We start from the raw sequence: 16,575 nt of genomic DNA, 5'->3' as shown, positions 1-16,575 counted from the left end.
GTTTTATTTAAAGTACACATAATATTAAGGATGCAAACTGAGTTAATCAGAAGGTCAAGGTGTTACGACAGCTTTGCTGCAGTGACAACGGCAGCCTGATCATAAGCTTGTGTACTCTTCCTCCCTCAACGTCCTTCATACTTTGAATAACTAACGTCAGTCAAATGCAATGTACAGAAAGATTTGTTCTGTATTTCCTTTCCTTCCTCATTATTCAGAGAGCAAGCCAAACAACACATCCATAAGACAGAATGGATGAAAATTATCTATTTACTGTCTACCTCGTAAGCATTAAATATGTGCTTATTCTAAAACAGTCCTTTCCAAGTTCAGGAAATATAACAAAAATGTTATGCTATGGCTATGAACATGGCACTAAAATGAGGAATGATGAAGAACCAATGCCATAAAGGAAGTTTCTGAGTTAGGGAAGGAAAAAAATCCCAGTACTTGTCCGAACCTGGGCTCAAGTACCTTCAAGTGCCTCACTCCCAGCTTTCCACAACTGGGACCGTACCTAACTCAGGCATGGGAACACTGAATTTCAAATTCTGTACAGGAGTCATCCTCCTCCTCATATCCAAAAAATGAACTAAACAGAACAAAGTAATGCGGCGTGAAAGTGGCCAAGTTTGTGTATGCTGCAAGAGCACTACAACTGCTGTCAGCTAGATCTCTACATAGGCTCATTTCTCTTGCTGAAAAACTCATTTGTTACTGGCATAGGTATCTGTGCTGCGCTGCTGGATAGATGTGACCTATCTGTTATGTATGAAAGGAAAAACGGAAATGGTTTGATTATCAGGAACTCACAGTGACTGGAGAACTAATAAAGACAGACTTTTTAAACACTCCTCAGTGAGGGAAAATAATTCTGCCAGTAAGATGAGGTTCCCTCTTCAGTCTGCACTCAGGACCTCCCAACTTTTTAAAACATCGGCAGTATGGAGCTTTACAGATTTGCCTTGGCACTGGAAGTCTGTCAGATTTTCAGTGCTTCCTACGCCTGCTACTTCTTCCCTGGGAAAGAAGCCTGCTGCGTGGGTTGGTGTGCACGTACACAGCCGGTGCCACGGCCTCTCTGCAGCTCTGGGAACAGCCGCAGAAGCAGACCAGAACGTGCAGATGCTGATCATGCTTTACATGAAACTACTGTATAAGGCTGTGTACGACTCTGTACAACTTCTAGAAGCCTCCCAAGGCCTCACATTTACACCTTACAACTCAATCCACAAGAGCAGTGCCAAGAACCAAAGCTGTTTGAGGATGTAGGCAAGTCCCTCACACACAGAGGAGGGCAAGGGCATGATGCCTGTTGGCCAAAGGTGAAGAAAAGTACTCAGATATTTGCCTAGGGGATAAGCTACACATGAAGTTTAAGTGCAAGTTAAGCGGTGCTAACTAACAGAGAGCTGTTAAGCCTCTGAGAGACACTAAGAATTCAACTATGGGAAAACATGCCAAAATATACAAAGAAATTGATTATTTATTTTCCCATCTAGAATTCCAGTAGAAGAAAAGGCACATTGTTCAACTAGACCGACCCAAACACCAGTGTAAGCTCACTTAGCAAGGATATTATATTTGTTATTCCGAGAGCAGAGGTCCATATAGGGGATTTTATCACTCTGTGCAACTATTCTTAGCTTCTGTTTTTTGCCCTCTTCCCTCACTTCTTATTAATTCCAGACTTTGTTATGATTTATAAATACAGACTTATATTTACAAACAACAAGGGCACAGTTTCAACACATTCCAGTTTGTGCCACTGAGTTAAGACTTTGGAAAAACAAACAAACAAATCCCACATGCTTTTGCAATTTCCCCTCTAGCTACCTACGTAGCACTCAGAGTAGCCTCCTTCAGCTTGCTTTTTCTTCCAACAGCCCAAAAGAGCGTCACCAGGCTTTACAATGTCAAAGAAAAAAACAAAATTAAAATAGTATTTTCTGTCAACTTCACAGGAGTAGATGAGCTCCAGGCACTCTTGACAAGTGACCAAACAGTGCTTCTGTCAGCTACATTTTTTGTCTCAACTCATTAGCAGTTTGGAGCTAAATTCTCTGTCAAAAGCATAACAGACTTAAATTTTAAAACATTGAAACAGAACTCTTCAATCCTTATGATGAATATACTTCTCCCTTCTCTGTGTATTTAATTAGAAAAATATGTAGATTTCTACATATGCTAAAAGCACCGTTGAAAATGAATCAACAGCTCAATAGTGCTCTGTATAAGAAAGCTAAGCACTGCCTGCTTTAATGACTCAAGCCTAGAAACTTTCTAAATCCTCACAATTAAAAGACATACATATCATCCCAAGTTCTCATTCATTTTTTTTTATTCATACCAAAAAGCTTCCAGGATTACTAAGCACCTAGCCCTAGAAAAAGTCTAATAAACTTAGAAAATACTACTTCTCAGATATAATATTTAGGTTACAACTGTTCAGTAATAATTTTTACTCCCAGGTTAGAGGGTTCCGAGTCACTACAGCAGCGGGGGGCGGGGGGGAGTTAATCAGAGACTACTTTTTAGTCAGAGCCTGCGGACTTGTTTCTGTATCAGGCGCTGAGGCTCCTGAAAGCATCCATACCCAGCGTGATGGCATACACTAACCACAGCGCTGGTGTCAGCGTGAAGCATTGCTTCTAGATGGAAAATCATGCGCAGAGAATGCACAGGGCACAACTGTCAGACACCATTGATAATTATCTAAAAATGACACCCTCCTCCTCCCTTGCATTTATTTGATGATAAAAATATTTCCACATCAGTCTTCCTTCTTCTCTTTCAGAGCATCAAAAGGTTATATTTTTAGCATTTTGTTCAGTTGGAGGGTTTCTTCCCTGGCTTGAATCTGATCCCTTTAAGGTAGTGAATGCTTACACAAACTTCTAGCCTATCTCCTCTGAGGCAGGTTCATCACTCAAAAAGGAGAGGGAACTGCAAAAAAGAGAAAATGTACAAATTGCTATTACTTTTAAAAAAAAGGCAAAAAAAAGACGACTTCATATCAGCTTGATTCCAAGCTGAATGAATATAGACTGTATAAAACCTACAGCAAGGGGATGGGGGAAAAGAAAATTTTTAGAAGACGACCTGAAGTAATATTTAACTGAAAAAAGATGTATTTGTTCCAGTAATTTCTTTAAAACTATCTCATTTACTATTCTCTCTTCTATTACTGCTAATCCTAAATTCTTGCTGACCTGTTTCACTGACTTAATGAAAAATATACCATTAAAAGTAATGATCTGATTCAATCACTGAAGTCTCTGTTGGTACTGAAAATTTTAATTTACGCCCAAGTGAATCACACATTTATAACAGTATGCATTTTTTAATGACTATTTATAAAATCATAAGCACAGTCCTTTCATTAATCAAGAGATTTTACTTTAAATTTTAGAAATTCTTCAAGCATCTAAGTTGCAAACCAGCTGCTTCAAGGCAGAGGAAGTCTTCTGTGGTTTGGGGTTTTTTTGTTGTTGTTTGGGGTTTTTTTTTGGTTTTTTTTTAATCTATTGTATTACCTGTATTAGGACTTTTCAACGAAAAAATACTTAGTAATATAGAAAGAATATATAAAACTCACTCCAACTTCGAACAAAAGTGAAAATAAATGTATCAGAACATTTACTTAATGATTTACGGCTTTAGTTCACTACTCTCTCGAAAGCTTATAAATACTTGTTCACAAAAACAAAATTGCCAACGACAATGTTATGAAACTAACTGGGAAATATCACTGATTTATTGTGTTATACCATCAAACATTGGCATAAGTATTTTTTCTCTCCATTTACACATTCATTTAACAAGAAAGGTCTAAAAGATGAAAATCATACTGTAAAATAAATAAATTACTAGCATCAGCAGCTATTAACTTCTTTGAGAACACCTTTAAAATGTTGTCTCCCACTACAGGCTCTGCCTGTTAATTTAAGTAATAGCCCACAGTGGCTAGAAGCTCAGCTGAACTATGCAGCTTCCTATATGCCCCTGAAATCTGTCCTGCAGAGAAACAGGGTATAGGGACACCCAAACCACAGCCATCTACCATTAGCACAATCGCGTGTCAGTAATAGTACGGCGTCTCTGACAATGAAAACCTAGAGTTAAGGCTGATCTTCATTCACTGCAGAACCAGAAGAGGCTGCTCATGTCACAGAAGTTACTGCCCGTGTATTCTCTGTTTGGCAGAGCGGGCTACAAAGCTTCACAGCCAGTTCATATACAGTGCTTGCAATCACTTCAGAAAACAGTCGCTTCACTACTAGCCCTGACATAATGTTACATCATCATTAAACAATAAGATAGAAAGGACCTTCGAAAAATCTTTGGTTTTGTACAGGATGCTTTTAAAATGTCCTCACGCATTACGGGGGAGTAAACTATAACATGAGCAACCGAGCACGTAAAATAGCTTGTTAGTAATAAATGGGTGATTGTGAGGATAACATTGCACTCCTTCTAGAAAGAGATGCCTAAAAAACCCACCTCAAAACGCAAACAAAAAAAAAAAAAAAACCCAAATCCCACAAGCAAGTAACTTCAAACAAGCAAATACTTTCTATCTAAATAACACCATGCTCAACAGAATTCAGTAAACTGTTGATTAAAACAAAGTGATCTCAGTAACTATGAGGAACGACTGCACACATTGCAGGCCTATCAAGCACTGCACTGTAGAGAGGAATCGTACTTGTACCTTGTTATCGATGCTCAGAGTAACCTGAGTCTTCTGATGCGGAAAACCACTGATGATAATTTAAGCGATGCTAGAAAAGGAGTTATGTTACTGGCCTCACAAGATGAGGATTCAGGTTCCAAATCTGATTAAAAGAAAAACCCAAGCTTCTTTTCCCCATAACAACTAGTCTGCATAAATCTGTAAGTAGTACATACGGGCCTCTTGCAGCTGAAAAGTGTAGGAATAGGAGTCCTAAACCCAGTATGACACCTTTCTGAACCACAACATTGACCTTACTTTGCAGGAAACGTGTTAGCACAAACATAACCTCAAGCAGTTTTACTAAAAAGAAACCTCCAAATCTTTAAGGACCATTTTAGATCTAGGCACGATTTGGCTGCTAAAGTTGAAAAACCAGAACTTCAGAAAAGAAAGCTGCTTCTAGTAACATTCCTAGCAGTTTCCCAGCCCCTCAGACTAACCACCTTGGATGAGAGAAATTCACTGAAACCCAGGTCAGAAGACACAGATGTATGTAACTTTCTAGGAATACCTAATAGCTGAGGTTAAGAGTTCTTGTAAACAAACAAACAAAAAAACCCAAACAAACCGCAAAAACACCCCCTGCAAGGTTACATTGCCCATTAAACTAATACCTACCCTTTCATTTCTTCTGCATTCCAAAAAAGCAACAAAACAAAAATGGGAAAACTAACAAAAACATGAGAAAGGGGAGGGAAATGGGATCCTGCTCTATTTGTACATATATTTCGAAGCCTAGCCTTTAATCTCAAGAATCTGCATGAAAACAGGAGTGGGCGGCTACCATGGCAACACAATTTTTCCAATTTATTGCTGATGTTCCTAGGGTGGATTACTGGCTGTAATAACAAGGGATTGAGGATCCAATAGTTCAGGAGTTAACTGGAATAAATATTCTTCTCCCCTAAAGAGTCTGCCTGCAGCAACAAGAAGTAGGATCTAGATGAAGATATCCTTAACAGAAAATAGAACAGATTCTTCACCAGTCCATGCCTGCAAATGCAGACAAAGTTTCAGAAGGATTTTAAAGTGACAGCACTCTCTCTCTTACTGTATATTTAAGAATATGGAGTGCATCATAAACTAATGCTCCTGTTAGGTTTTCTCCAAAACAATGATACAGAGGGGGCTCTGCCCTTCGAGAACACACGATGAAAGAGGATAAAACTCTCTAGCACTTGCACAAAATTCCTACGGAAAAGTGTCAGTTATGTAGAGAGGCTCTTAAAAGATTTGGAGTAATCCCTGCAAGCTCCATTCCACACCTTAAATGACAAGTGAACAGCTTTGCTAAATACAGTATGTGTCTTCTTATTGGTCCAATTTATCAAAACACATCACAGAGAAATCAAGGAGACCTGAGAAGATTCTGTGATTACACAGAAAGCATCTCAAACTGGCTTCAGAATGAGAAAGGTATGAGCAGGACAAACAGTTTTCAGCTCTACCTGATACAGGCTGTGAAAGCTCCTGAAAAAAGTATGGCAATGGCCACTGTATCACTGTGGCTCTCTAGCGGTTCTCTGCACTTGGAAAAATAGATTCACTGCTGCTGTGCTGGTGGGTTTTTTCCTGGCGCTCTGCCTTTGGAAAAACAGACCTCAGCAAAAAAATATTTGCATTCAGAGAAATGCCCTGTCTCATTTCCTTGTACCAGTCCATTTCTGTGATCCAGCACGGAAGCTCATCTGTTGATGGACTGTCCTTAGGTTTCAGGTAATACCCAGCATTTTTTAATGCAATTGAAACACCATCTGATCTTAAAAAAGCATACACTAGACTGAAATCCCTGAACACTTTTCTGGGCAGTTACAGCTTAGGAAAAAATGTCTTGGGAGTTTCATTGACAGCTCTCTGAAATAATTTGCTCAATATGCAGCTGCAACCAAAAAAAAGCCAATAAAATGTTGAGAATCATCAGAAAGGACAAGACAAAAAGTCATTGTTTTACTACAGTATAAAACATTGATGCAACTTCATCCTAAGTATCGCACGCAATACCAGTCGCTACAATTCCATAACAATATAGTGGAGTCAGAAGAATGCAGAAAGATGAACAACAGAGGTACTTAAGGGAATACAGCAGCTGACTTATGGGTAGAGATTAAAAAAGGGTCACCGATATGCTTGTGCTCCATCACCTTCACTGGCTATGCACATGGCTCACCCTTGAAGGTCAGGCCAACCAGTCATGGTCTTCTAGCTCAAGACACAGAAGTGGAAACAGATGGTCTGGTACCTCCTCCTGTAGCAAGGTGTTCTGAGATTTCATTAGTAGTAGATGGGCTACTACTAATAATGGTGGAAGTAGAGTGGTCTTTTGGGATGTGAGACAAGAAGATATCAGAGAAAGAGGCACTGGACTCATCACAGCCTTTTAATGGACAGAGAGAAATGCTGATCACTGTGCTGGTTCTGCAGCATAAGCCTGATTTCTGTCACACACATTTCCCTCCACAGCAGTGTCAGAACATCCTCTTAGATATTTGAGGATAACTATAAACCTTCAAGAAAAACAGGCTTTATTCAGTGGTTTGAAGAAGACCCAGTGAAGTCTTAAAAGTTTATACAGGAGTCTTTGATTAAAGCAAACGAGATGCTGGAGCCTCAGAAAAGAGCAACATGAGATGTATATACTGATAAATACCCGTATCAAAATGGTAGTATTAAAAAGGCAACCCCACAGAAATATTTTATTTATTGTACTGAAAAAGTGCTTATCAATTTTTTTTCCCCCACGGTAAGACAACCTGTTTTACTCTGCATTAATGATAGAATATTTTGTTCTTTCATTATCCAGGTTATTTATTATTTTAAGTACTGATCTGTTGCAACTTTCCTGACTTATCACAAGACAACTGCACTTCTGGGAACAAGCTGAAATACAGCCAGCAGCAACATTTTTTTGTCAAAGTTAAAAATACACTGCACTGACATCCTACTTTAACACTTCATTCTTGATGCCATGCTTTTGTTTACACATCATTCTTTTGGAGAACTAGCCCAGGAGTGATACACACCTGAATCATTCATGTAACACACAAATCAGTTCGAGTAAACCCTTAGCAAGCAATGGCTTTAAGTCAGAAGGGTCCACTTGAGAACTCTCATTTAACTTCAGGCATTAACTACACTCTTCCTTTCCTGTAACAAAATATTCCCACCCACAATTTCCACCTCTTCCTCCTAAACACACCTCAAAGAAAAGAGTCTGTTAAAGCTTAATGAATTGTGCTGTCCTTGTACAGTACAATTTTTTTGTACAGTCCAATCTCTCTTTTTCACCAATAATCAACGTTCAGAATTCTCAAATAGCAGAGCACTTAAAACTTCAAGGGTCCTTAAAAAACTCCCAACCATTACAAGTTTACTTAAGCAGCTCTCAAGCTGTTCAGTAATGTCGACTGAGTAGGGGAGAGGCTATTTCTCCTCTTGATAGAGCATATAGTTTTTGAAAACACATCCTTACTTTGAAGAGCCACTTCACAGCAGCATGGTATAGAACGCTCAAGCTCCTGCTTCAATCACGCTCTTGTCCATCGGACCAGGTTGCAGCTCTTCCTCTAAGCAAAAGGCTCTATTGATCCTCCTCTTCCAACCACAGACTGTTTAATTCTCCTTTCTCACCCCCTCACAGCTCACATCTTAGTCAAAAATTAATATTTTAGCAACATAGCTGACCACCTCTATGCAGCACAGATTTTCTGCATGCTTCATGTCTTATGTGATGAGATGCGTAACAAATTAATAAAGCCCTTTCTAGACTATAATTAAAAGCATTGACTAGGGCAGCACTGATATCATAATACTCATCTTTTGATTCTTATAGTTAATAATTCCTAACATGGAAGCACATTTTAATATAGAAAATATCCAAGAAAAAAATCTAGAATAATTAAGTAGGAATTAATTTAAGAATAAGCCCATTGCCCAAAGTCAGGCAGGTAGACTGAAAGAGCACAAAGAAGTTAAGGCTTGAAAAAATGTTTTTTCCTCACAGACTTTTCCTGCTGGTAAAGAGAACAATGGAAATACAGGCACCCTGAAGGGATAACAACAAGTAGAAAAAGTTTCCAGCTGGCCATGCTAACACTTTTGATAAAGTGGCAATAGCTAAGTAAAACAGAAAGAAATAATTGCAACTTTCAGCATTTGATTACTTTAACAAACCAAATCTGAAACATAAAATACATAGACAGCAACCCCAAAAAGTTTGAAGAGTATCTGAAATATTAATGACCCATCCATAGACATAAAATTACCAATCAAACATTCACAGTTCCTTGGCCAATTCATTCTGAGCTGAAACGAAGCTAAGTTAAGCATCTCTGCATCAAGACGCATGCATTATTTAGTATTAGCTAGACATTTGTTCATTTATGCAGACAGATGCCAACAGGATTTATGCAAGAGGGTACCCATTTCTGCTTAATTTGAAATGTCCTGTTCTCTCTCTGAAAGCTAAACCACAGTGATTTATATCATTTAGGCAGTCTTTGTATTTTAGCAAAAGCACACTTTCAAAAAGCTACAGTCAGGAACTCTTCCAGCGGAAAAGCGAGATACAAAGCTCTCAGCGCATCTCCAGAGAACAAGGTGTCAGCATCTGCATTGCCTCCTCTTGCACACAGGTGTAACTCTAGGTATTTCCACATGCACAAAACCAGCCCACTGATTTTTCAGGGTACTTTTTGTAGCTTTTCTTTTTCAGCAGAATAAGATATCCACATAAGGGTGGGCTTTTGGGGGTGCGGTGGTATTTTGTTGCTGGGGGGGGGGGGGGGGGGGGGGGCAGGGAGTGATGGTGGTGCATGGTTTATGTAGCTGATCAAAATTTGCAGCACACACTTTAAAATCCTAAATGAATACTTATAAAGAAGACTGGGCAAGAACAGAACAAAAGGGAAAACCTGAGCTGGCAAGGACAAGCAACAGTGAGAAACTGGAATTACGGACAAAATACTGGCAATAAACTCTGAAAAGGCAGCTGCCTGCACTTTCTTTTCCCTATAAGCCATTCCCTGTGTCAGTACCTTCGCAGATGAGTTTTCTACACTTCAGGAATGTGAATATAGCTTCAGCTATAGGTACACTTCATACAGATGACTTTTTAACTTTTAAACTTCCTCTCAGCGTCCCAAAGCATTTATGAATTTTCCAGTATTCTTAGGACTGCCACCACAGCCCATTCTCAAAGACAAAGAGATTTTGAGAATAATTAAAATAGGAAATTCATGCTCCCTTACTTAAGCTTCCTCTTGCCCTGCCCCCTGCAAGACACAGAGCACAACTCAACACCCAGACAGGATGTGCTCACCGCTCGACTGTGCTTAGCATTTAGTATGTGATGAGACTATAAGCTACTACAGATGATGGAAGTTTGGCTGAACAACATAAAAATCCATCCAAAATTTTTAAGTATTTGCTACATCCTGAAAGATTTCTGTTAATCTGGAAAATATAGGCTAAATCTGTAGCCCTGATAAAGGTGACTAACATTGCTGTGGGTAATGTTTGTTTTTAAAGCATAGGAGAATGATTGATATTTAAAACAAAAACAAGTTTAAAAATCAAATTGCAAACCATTTATTTCCTCCTGTCCAAACAGACCCTCAGTAGCACAAAAACAATGTGAGCTAATGCAAACTGTCACATAATACTGTACTTATTTACCTAGCACTGCTGAAGCCAAGCACTGAGTGGGGGAGATAGTAAAACAGGGAAAGAACAATAAAAGTAGTGCCATTAAGTTGAAGCAAACAAGTCATTATTTCATGTATCTGAGGGGAAAAAAAAGTAGGTTAATAAGGAGAATGATTATTGAATAACTAGAGGCAAAAAGCAATGCTAATACAAGAAGGATTGAGGACCCAGAAAAATAAAGGGCAGGAGATGAGACTGTCATGGGCGCACGTCTTACAGAGCTGAGTCACTATTTCCCCACTTAGATTTTGAAGTACCAGCAAGGACAAGATCAAGTAATCAAGGGAAATAAGAGCAAAGGGATCACAGAGAAGTGGAGACAAAGCGAGGTATTGAACTGCTCAATTTGCACGAGGACAACTTCAAAGCAACACTCGGATGTCAAACTAAAGGAGAGAGGAGAGCAGAGGCACCCAACCCTTGCTCAGGGAGGCCTGGGGAGAACCTCTCCAAGGCCAGCTGAGGTGGTGTTGCAGAAGCCTAACATGGGATCATAAAAAAAACAGTTGATTAAAAGTAAATCTTACAAAATAACATGAAATGCTTAGAAGGTTTAACATTTGAAAAAGCGTGAGCAAAGAAACACTTGAAGAAGCACCAGGACAGCAAGTGATGAGGGGTGGAATAAAGGGAGTATCCTTGAGAGTGAGAGAAATCAAATCGTATCTCTGCAGTATTTATTGATACAGTTGCACCTCAAATCTCCACTGAAAACTTTCAACTTAACACAGGATACATACTCTAAAAGGAGCACCTTAAATGCAAAGCAAGTGACACCAGCCAGTGATAACCCCACAAGGCACAGAGTGACTGACAGCATGGAATCACATGAAGTTATTTTATGAAGAATCCACTGAAAGGGCAGATTTGGCATATGGTTTTGAAAATAAATAAATAAATAAATAAATACATAAATAAATCACAGGCATAAAACTTATGTGTTCCTCAACCAAGGGCATCTTTATTCAACATCCCAACCACACCAACCAATCACTTAACTATGTTGAGGAAGCGGAAGAAGGACCTCCAATGGGTTTGGGGTTTTGTTTTGCCTTTTTTTCCTCCACTTTTCATTTTCTACCTGAAAAAACATAACTTTTCAGCATGATGTAGTTTATTAGTAAACTGCTAAGAAACAGCAGTGAAGCGCTGCCATGGAGAATGGAACCAATGGACAGCTGTGGTCCAGCGCCCCTCCTCTGGCAACGGCTAATGAGCAACACTTCAACAGAAAGTGAAACACCACATACGAATAATTCATGTTTGGTGTGGCGCAGTATCATCACATGATATATGGGAATCTCTTGGTCCCTATCAAAATAACTGTTAGAAAATAATCATCCAGTCATCATCTAACCAATATCCACAATCGAATACTGTGCTCTTGCTTGCGTAGGTGTACAAAAACCAAAGCGATGCACAGGGTCGCTTTAACTTTGTGCTGTTGCAGACCACTAATACAGCTCGTATTAAATACTGGACTGGGACATCTACATCCAACACTCACAGTGACACTGCAAGAATATTGTCTTTTTGAAAAATGAAAGAATAATCTCTAAAAGCTCCTGAATGCACATGTTAGAATCTTAACCTCAACACATAACAAAATATCAGCTATTCTTTAAACATAAGGGCAAGGACTAAACAACCCAGAAGTGGTCTCTCCTTCACACTGCTGCAGTTCACTGGTGACCCAAATTAGCCATCCAGCATCATTGTTCCTGAATTTTTCTACTTCAGAATGATGTATAAAAAGTACCATTTTTGTAAATCAATTTGAGATCCTCAAATGAGAGGCACTAGCAGTACTATTTGTTATTACCATACATATACTATTATCTAGCATGAGACACAAACAAGCCCTTTGAAAATGACCTGTAGAGATCTATCACCTCCCCCTGACCTCCTTCAAAACATTTGTGGATCTGTTCCAGCCTTTTATTGCTCTTTGGCACTAGTAATCCACCATTTGATCATTATGAAACATTCACAGCAGATGTGCCTACAAACAGAGCGTGATGGCTTAAGTGGATAAGAACAGGAAGAGATGAACTCTCAAGAAACAGAGATCCTGAGTTTATGCTAATAACTTTATTTTAAAAGATGAAATTAAGGAGAAACATATGCAGATTTCCTTAAGCTCTTCTATTTTGGATTTAAATCTCAAAAGTGCTGCTCATGTCAGGCTACTTTTTCTGTGATTCCTCACAGTATTCTGAGTGAGTATTACTAAGTGTTTTCCCAAATTCGATTTTTGCCCTCACTAAACACCACAGCAGAAAAGACATCAGTGTTGTGTTGGCAGAGCGGAACACAGTTGTTATGCAATTAGCTACATAAAGCTGCATTTGTTCTCTTTCCCTATTTACACCATACAGAAGAACAAATACGATGATAAGATGGAACCAGCTTTACTAGAATGAATTTGTCCAATGGCAAATACATCCTAACTTGATTACTGATCAGAGTTGGTGAGACAGACGCTACATTCTACATGCATGAAGATATATTGTAGATGCAACAGAGTTTTTTATTGTCAAAAAATACTTAGGAATCAATACCCTATTATGTACAAAACTGGAACAGAACTAGCAAAACCAGAGAGCGGGAATAGCATGTTATAGTTACAACAGTGCAAGGCATAGGTAAGTTTTAGTTCTTCAAAACAGTTTTGAGTCATCTTTGCAGTATAAATCTGCATGGGGTGGGGGCGCTGCTATTACCAGTCAATTTAGTAACATGTAGAAAGCCACTTACATAATTTTACTGAATTTACATTCAACATTGCTTTCACAATTCTTCTTCAGTTCTTACTTTTGTACACCCTCCTTAACTTTGAGTAAAATAGCAGTTCTACCTGGTAGGAATCCAAAAACATCAGGAAACATTAAAAAAATGTGTTTGGACTGAACACATGTATCAAAAATCCTTCAGATGAAATTTTATAGAGAGTATCTCAGTTGTACTTTACTGGGCAAGGTGGGGAAGCAAAAGGGGTGGAGACCTAGAGCTTTTTTCTAGAAATTAGTCACTAGGAAGTGTTCATCATTTCTCCTGTATGCAAATTTTCTTCATTCTACTATTCACGGTAGTGTATTTATCTACAAAACTTATGCAACTTACTTTGCAGTGGTCATACTGTTGCTGTAAGGTTGGAACATCCCCTCCAATGGGCATCTGCTTTTTTAGCTCTTCATCTTTTGCATTCAGCCATTTAATTAACTCTTCCAGGGATGTCAGTAATCTGTTCCATTTCTCTGCACTGGCCTCCAAGTGAGCCCTGTGAAACAACATTAAAGCATCTTTAAAGGCCTGAATAGCAAAACCAGCATGGGAATGCAATAACACATAAAATTGCTCCATCATTAAGACAGGAGTGTTTCAAGTGTTTAACTGCAAAGCAACTTTGTGCTAGAAAAACCTCTACTTCAAAACAGTTGCACAGCAAATCAAAATAAGGAGAGGAAAAATGGGGGAACACAGACAGATATGTACCTGATGCTTTAACTTATCTAAAACCTTGAATGCTGCATGTCTAAGCAACATAAAGAAATGCTGTTTTTTGCTGTGACTCCACTACCGCAGTGCACAAAGTACAAGCGTCATTTTGTGAGCTAAAGCACTGCAAAACAACTCTTTCATCCCAGGACCTTGACTCTCCAGCAGCAAAAGCAACAAGTTCTCCCAGCAGTGATCAACAGTAAACTGCCCGTGCTGCTGAAAATATCAGTGACATGGATTATTTAATACATCATCTTTAGTCGATGGTGAGTTACTAGAGAATTAACACAGTGAATCTGTCCATCAGTTTAATTGACAAAACTCCCAGATTCCACAATACCCTTCTCTGTAATTTTCAAAAATACCTTGACTTGATGGCTTCTCCCTGCAGTACCTACACAGCTGCAGGGAAATCTTCGACAGGGACCAGCTACCCTTCTGCTGCTGCAGTTGTTCTATGTTATGGATTCGCTTGAGACCAGCGTGTACTTAGTTTATATCAGTAAACAACAATTTCTTTCTCCGCACAGGTGATGGAGTAGAACTGTCCTTTCAGACACCAGCTCTGCACCTTCCTGCCCCACTTCTGACAGATGAGGGAACTGAACTTTACTATTGTTTCCTACCTTTTCCCTTTCCTATTTTGCACATGGTTTTTTAATCTTTTTTTCTGATTCACTGTAACTCACATCTTGAAACTTTCACCTGGCTTCTCTTGTATTATCATCTCAAACGGCATTCAAGTGAACGTTTGGGACTGATATGACAAGAGTTGGATTGAAGGGGTCATGTGCTGCAAGGTTAATTTCAAGGCAAGTTTAGGTTTGCACACACTGCAATCTCTGAGTGATACTAGGATAGAGGAACCAAAAAAGCAGTCAGTAAGAGCGTATGAGGAGGGGAAGATACAAAGAAAAAAAAAATCACATTTCTGAAAAGGATAAACTAACTACCTTTAGGAAGAGGAACCTATCCTCCTTCACTCCATTCAGGAAAGTGCTTAGGTAACTACTTGGGGAAAAAAAATAAATTGAAGTACTTGCTAGGAGCGATGTTTTACTGCCTACAGTTTTGTGTACCGCTGTTTCTATCATCCCTTATTGCTCTCACTGATACCTTTCGCTCAACAATGAATTCAAGCCAGCTGCTCATAGCCCAGGCCTAAGCAGCTGAGCCAGCATCCCACCCTGCAGTGAATTACAAGCGAGCTATTGCAGTTGCGATTATATGCGTATCGGGGAAGAGCGTCCTACCGGCCTTGGTTTGCAGACCAGCAGCTCCTGAATGAAACACACTGTCTCAGCACTCCTGGTCTCTTTTCAGTTCTTTAATACTCACTAACCAGAACCACTTTCAAGGCAACCAATTTTTTCTTACCCTACGGATGGTATTAACTCTACAGCAAGTTAGTGCACAAGGCACCTGCTTCACAGCTGGAGCACTCCCCATAGTTGGCCCCTGAAGCCCCCAGCCACGCACAGGGGCACACTCCCAACAGCACAGGGTGGTCCACGTACAATGTGGTGTGGACTTCTTTTCACAACTAGCTTGATGTCCTGTCAAAAATGCCTTCAGAAATACCAAGCTGCAAAGCATTGCATGTATGTTACCCTCGGGTGCTAGGTATTCAGAACCAGCCCTCCCTTTTGGAATTGAAACCAGAGATATACTCCCTATTAATCAGGCGGAGGAGAGACATTGTCCTCTCATCTAGGCCAAGGCAGCTCACATTTGAATTTACATTTTTGCTGTTAGACCCACAGATAGTTACAAAAATATAGCATCTTTATGAATTTCTAGAAGCAACCACAATTAGAATGTTCAGATCTATAGCTTTTCATTTCACTTTGACAGTGAAATCTCTATGCATCGTGACTTATTACTGTATCTAGCACTTTTTAAGCAGCTCTCACCTCTAAAAACTGGCACTCTCTGAGGCTTCAGGATTCCGCTCTAATTATTTAGTGGAATTCGTGTATACAAAATGAATTGGAATTTTGTAGGGGGGGAAAAGCCCTACAACTAGTTAAAGGACAATTTAAGGGTGACTCACTGTCAATTTAACATACAGTGCAATAATATTAATAGTGAAAAAAAAAAATTGTTATTAATGTGAATGATGTGGCATATGATACTAGATTAAATGCACTGTAATTTACCACTAATGAGTATCCATGTGCCTGCCAGATTAATGACAGTAGCAAAATATCACTAGCACATGGTTTCAAACTCCAGCATAAGCTAAACTTGTGGGGGCAGAGCAGTAAGGGGTGGGGAGGAAATGGACTACACTAACAGGGACTTTAAAATTCTTCTCTGAACACAAAGTGAGCTAACCTCTCTCTTGAAAGGTCAAAAAGACATTAAGGGGAAAAAAAAAATACACAGGGGAAAACATATCACATCAGCCTAAATTTTTCCTGAATGTTACCGTTCTAATCTTATCAGAAGCAATACTGAAAATAAAAAGATGCAGCAGCAGCTGAAGAGTAGACACAAGCATTCAATTCTCCTGGGGAACGGAGACTTATGCATTCAGTAAACCCCATTCAAAGCAAAGGCTGCACAGGAGCAAGGGAACCACGATATGCTCCAATTCGCATTTCAGTGTTAAGTTTTAGTATCATGTTTAA

At 39.3% G+C, this 16,575-nt stretch overlaps 1 protein-coding gene across 6 annotated transcripts in view; it reads right to left on the bottom strand.

Moving 5' to 3' along the window:
* Positions 1 to 16,575, bottom strand: part of UTRN (utrophin) — a gene marked incomplete at its 5' end in the record, with an annotated part of 401,089 nt that overhangs the window by 117,708 nt on the left and 266,806 nt on the right. For all 6 annotated transcript variants that reach the window (XM_082306872.1, XM_082306874.1, XM_082306873.1 and 3 more), the window contains one exon: positions 13,565 to 13,721. In XM_082306872.1, coding sequence (XP_082162998.1) covers positions 13,565 to 13,721 — 157 coding nt within the window. The remainder of the gene's footprint in view (positions 1 to 13,564; positions 13,722 to 16,575) is intronic.

The sequence above is a fragment of the Platalea leucorodia genome, assembly GCF_965183815.1.
Source record: "Platalea leucorodia genome assembly, chromosome: 3".
NCBI classification, from domain to species: Eukaryota; Metazoa; Chordata; class Aves; order Pelecaniformes; family Threskiornithidae; genus Platalea; species Platalea leucorodia.
The sequence above is the reverse complement of the archived record's forward strand: the minus strand, read 5'-3'. Positions and strand labels throughout refer to the sequence as shown.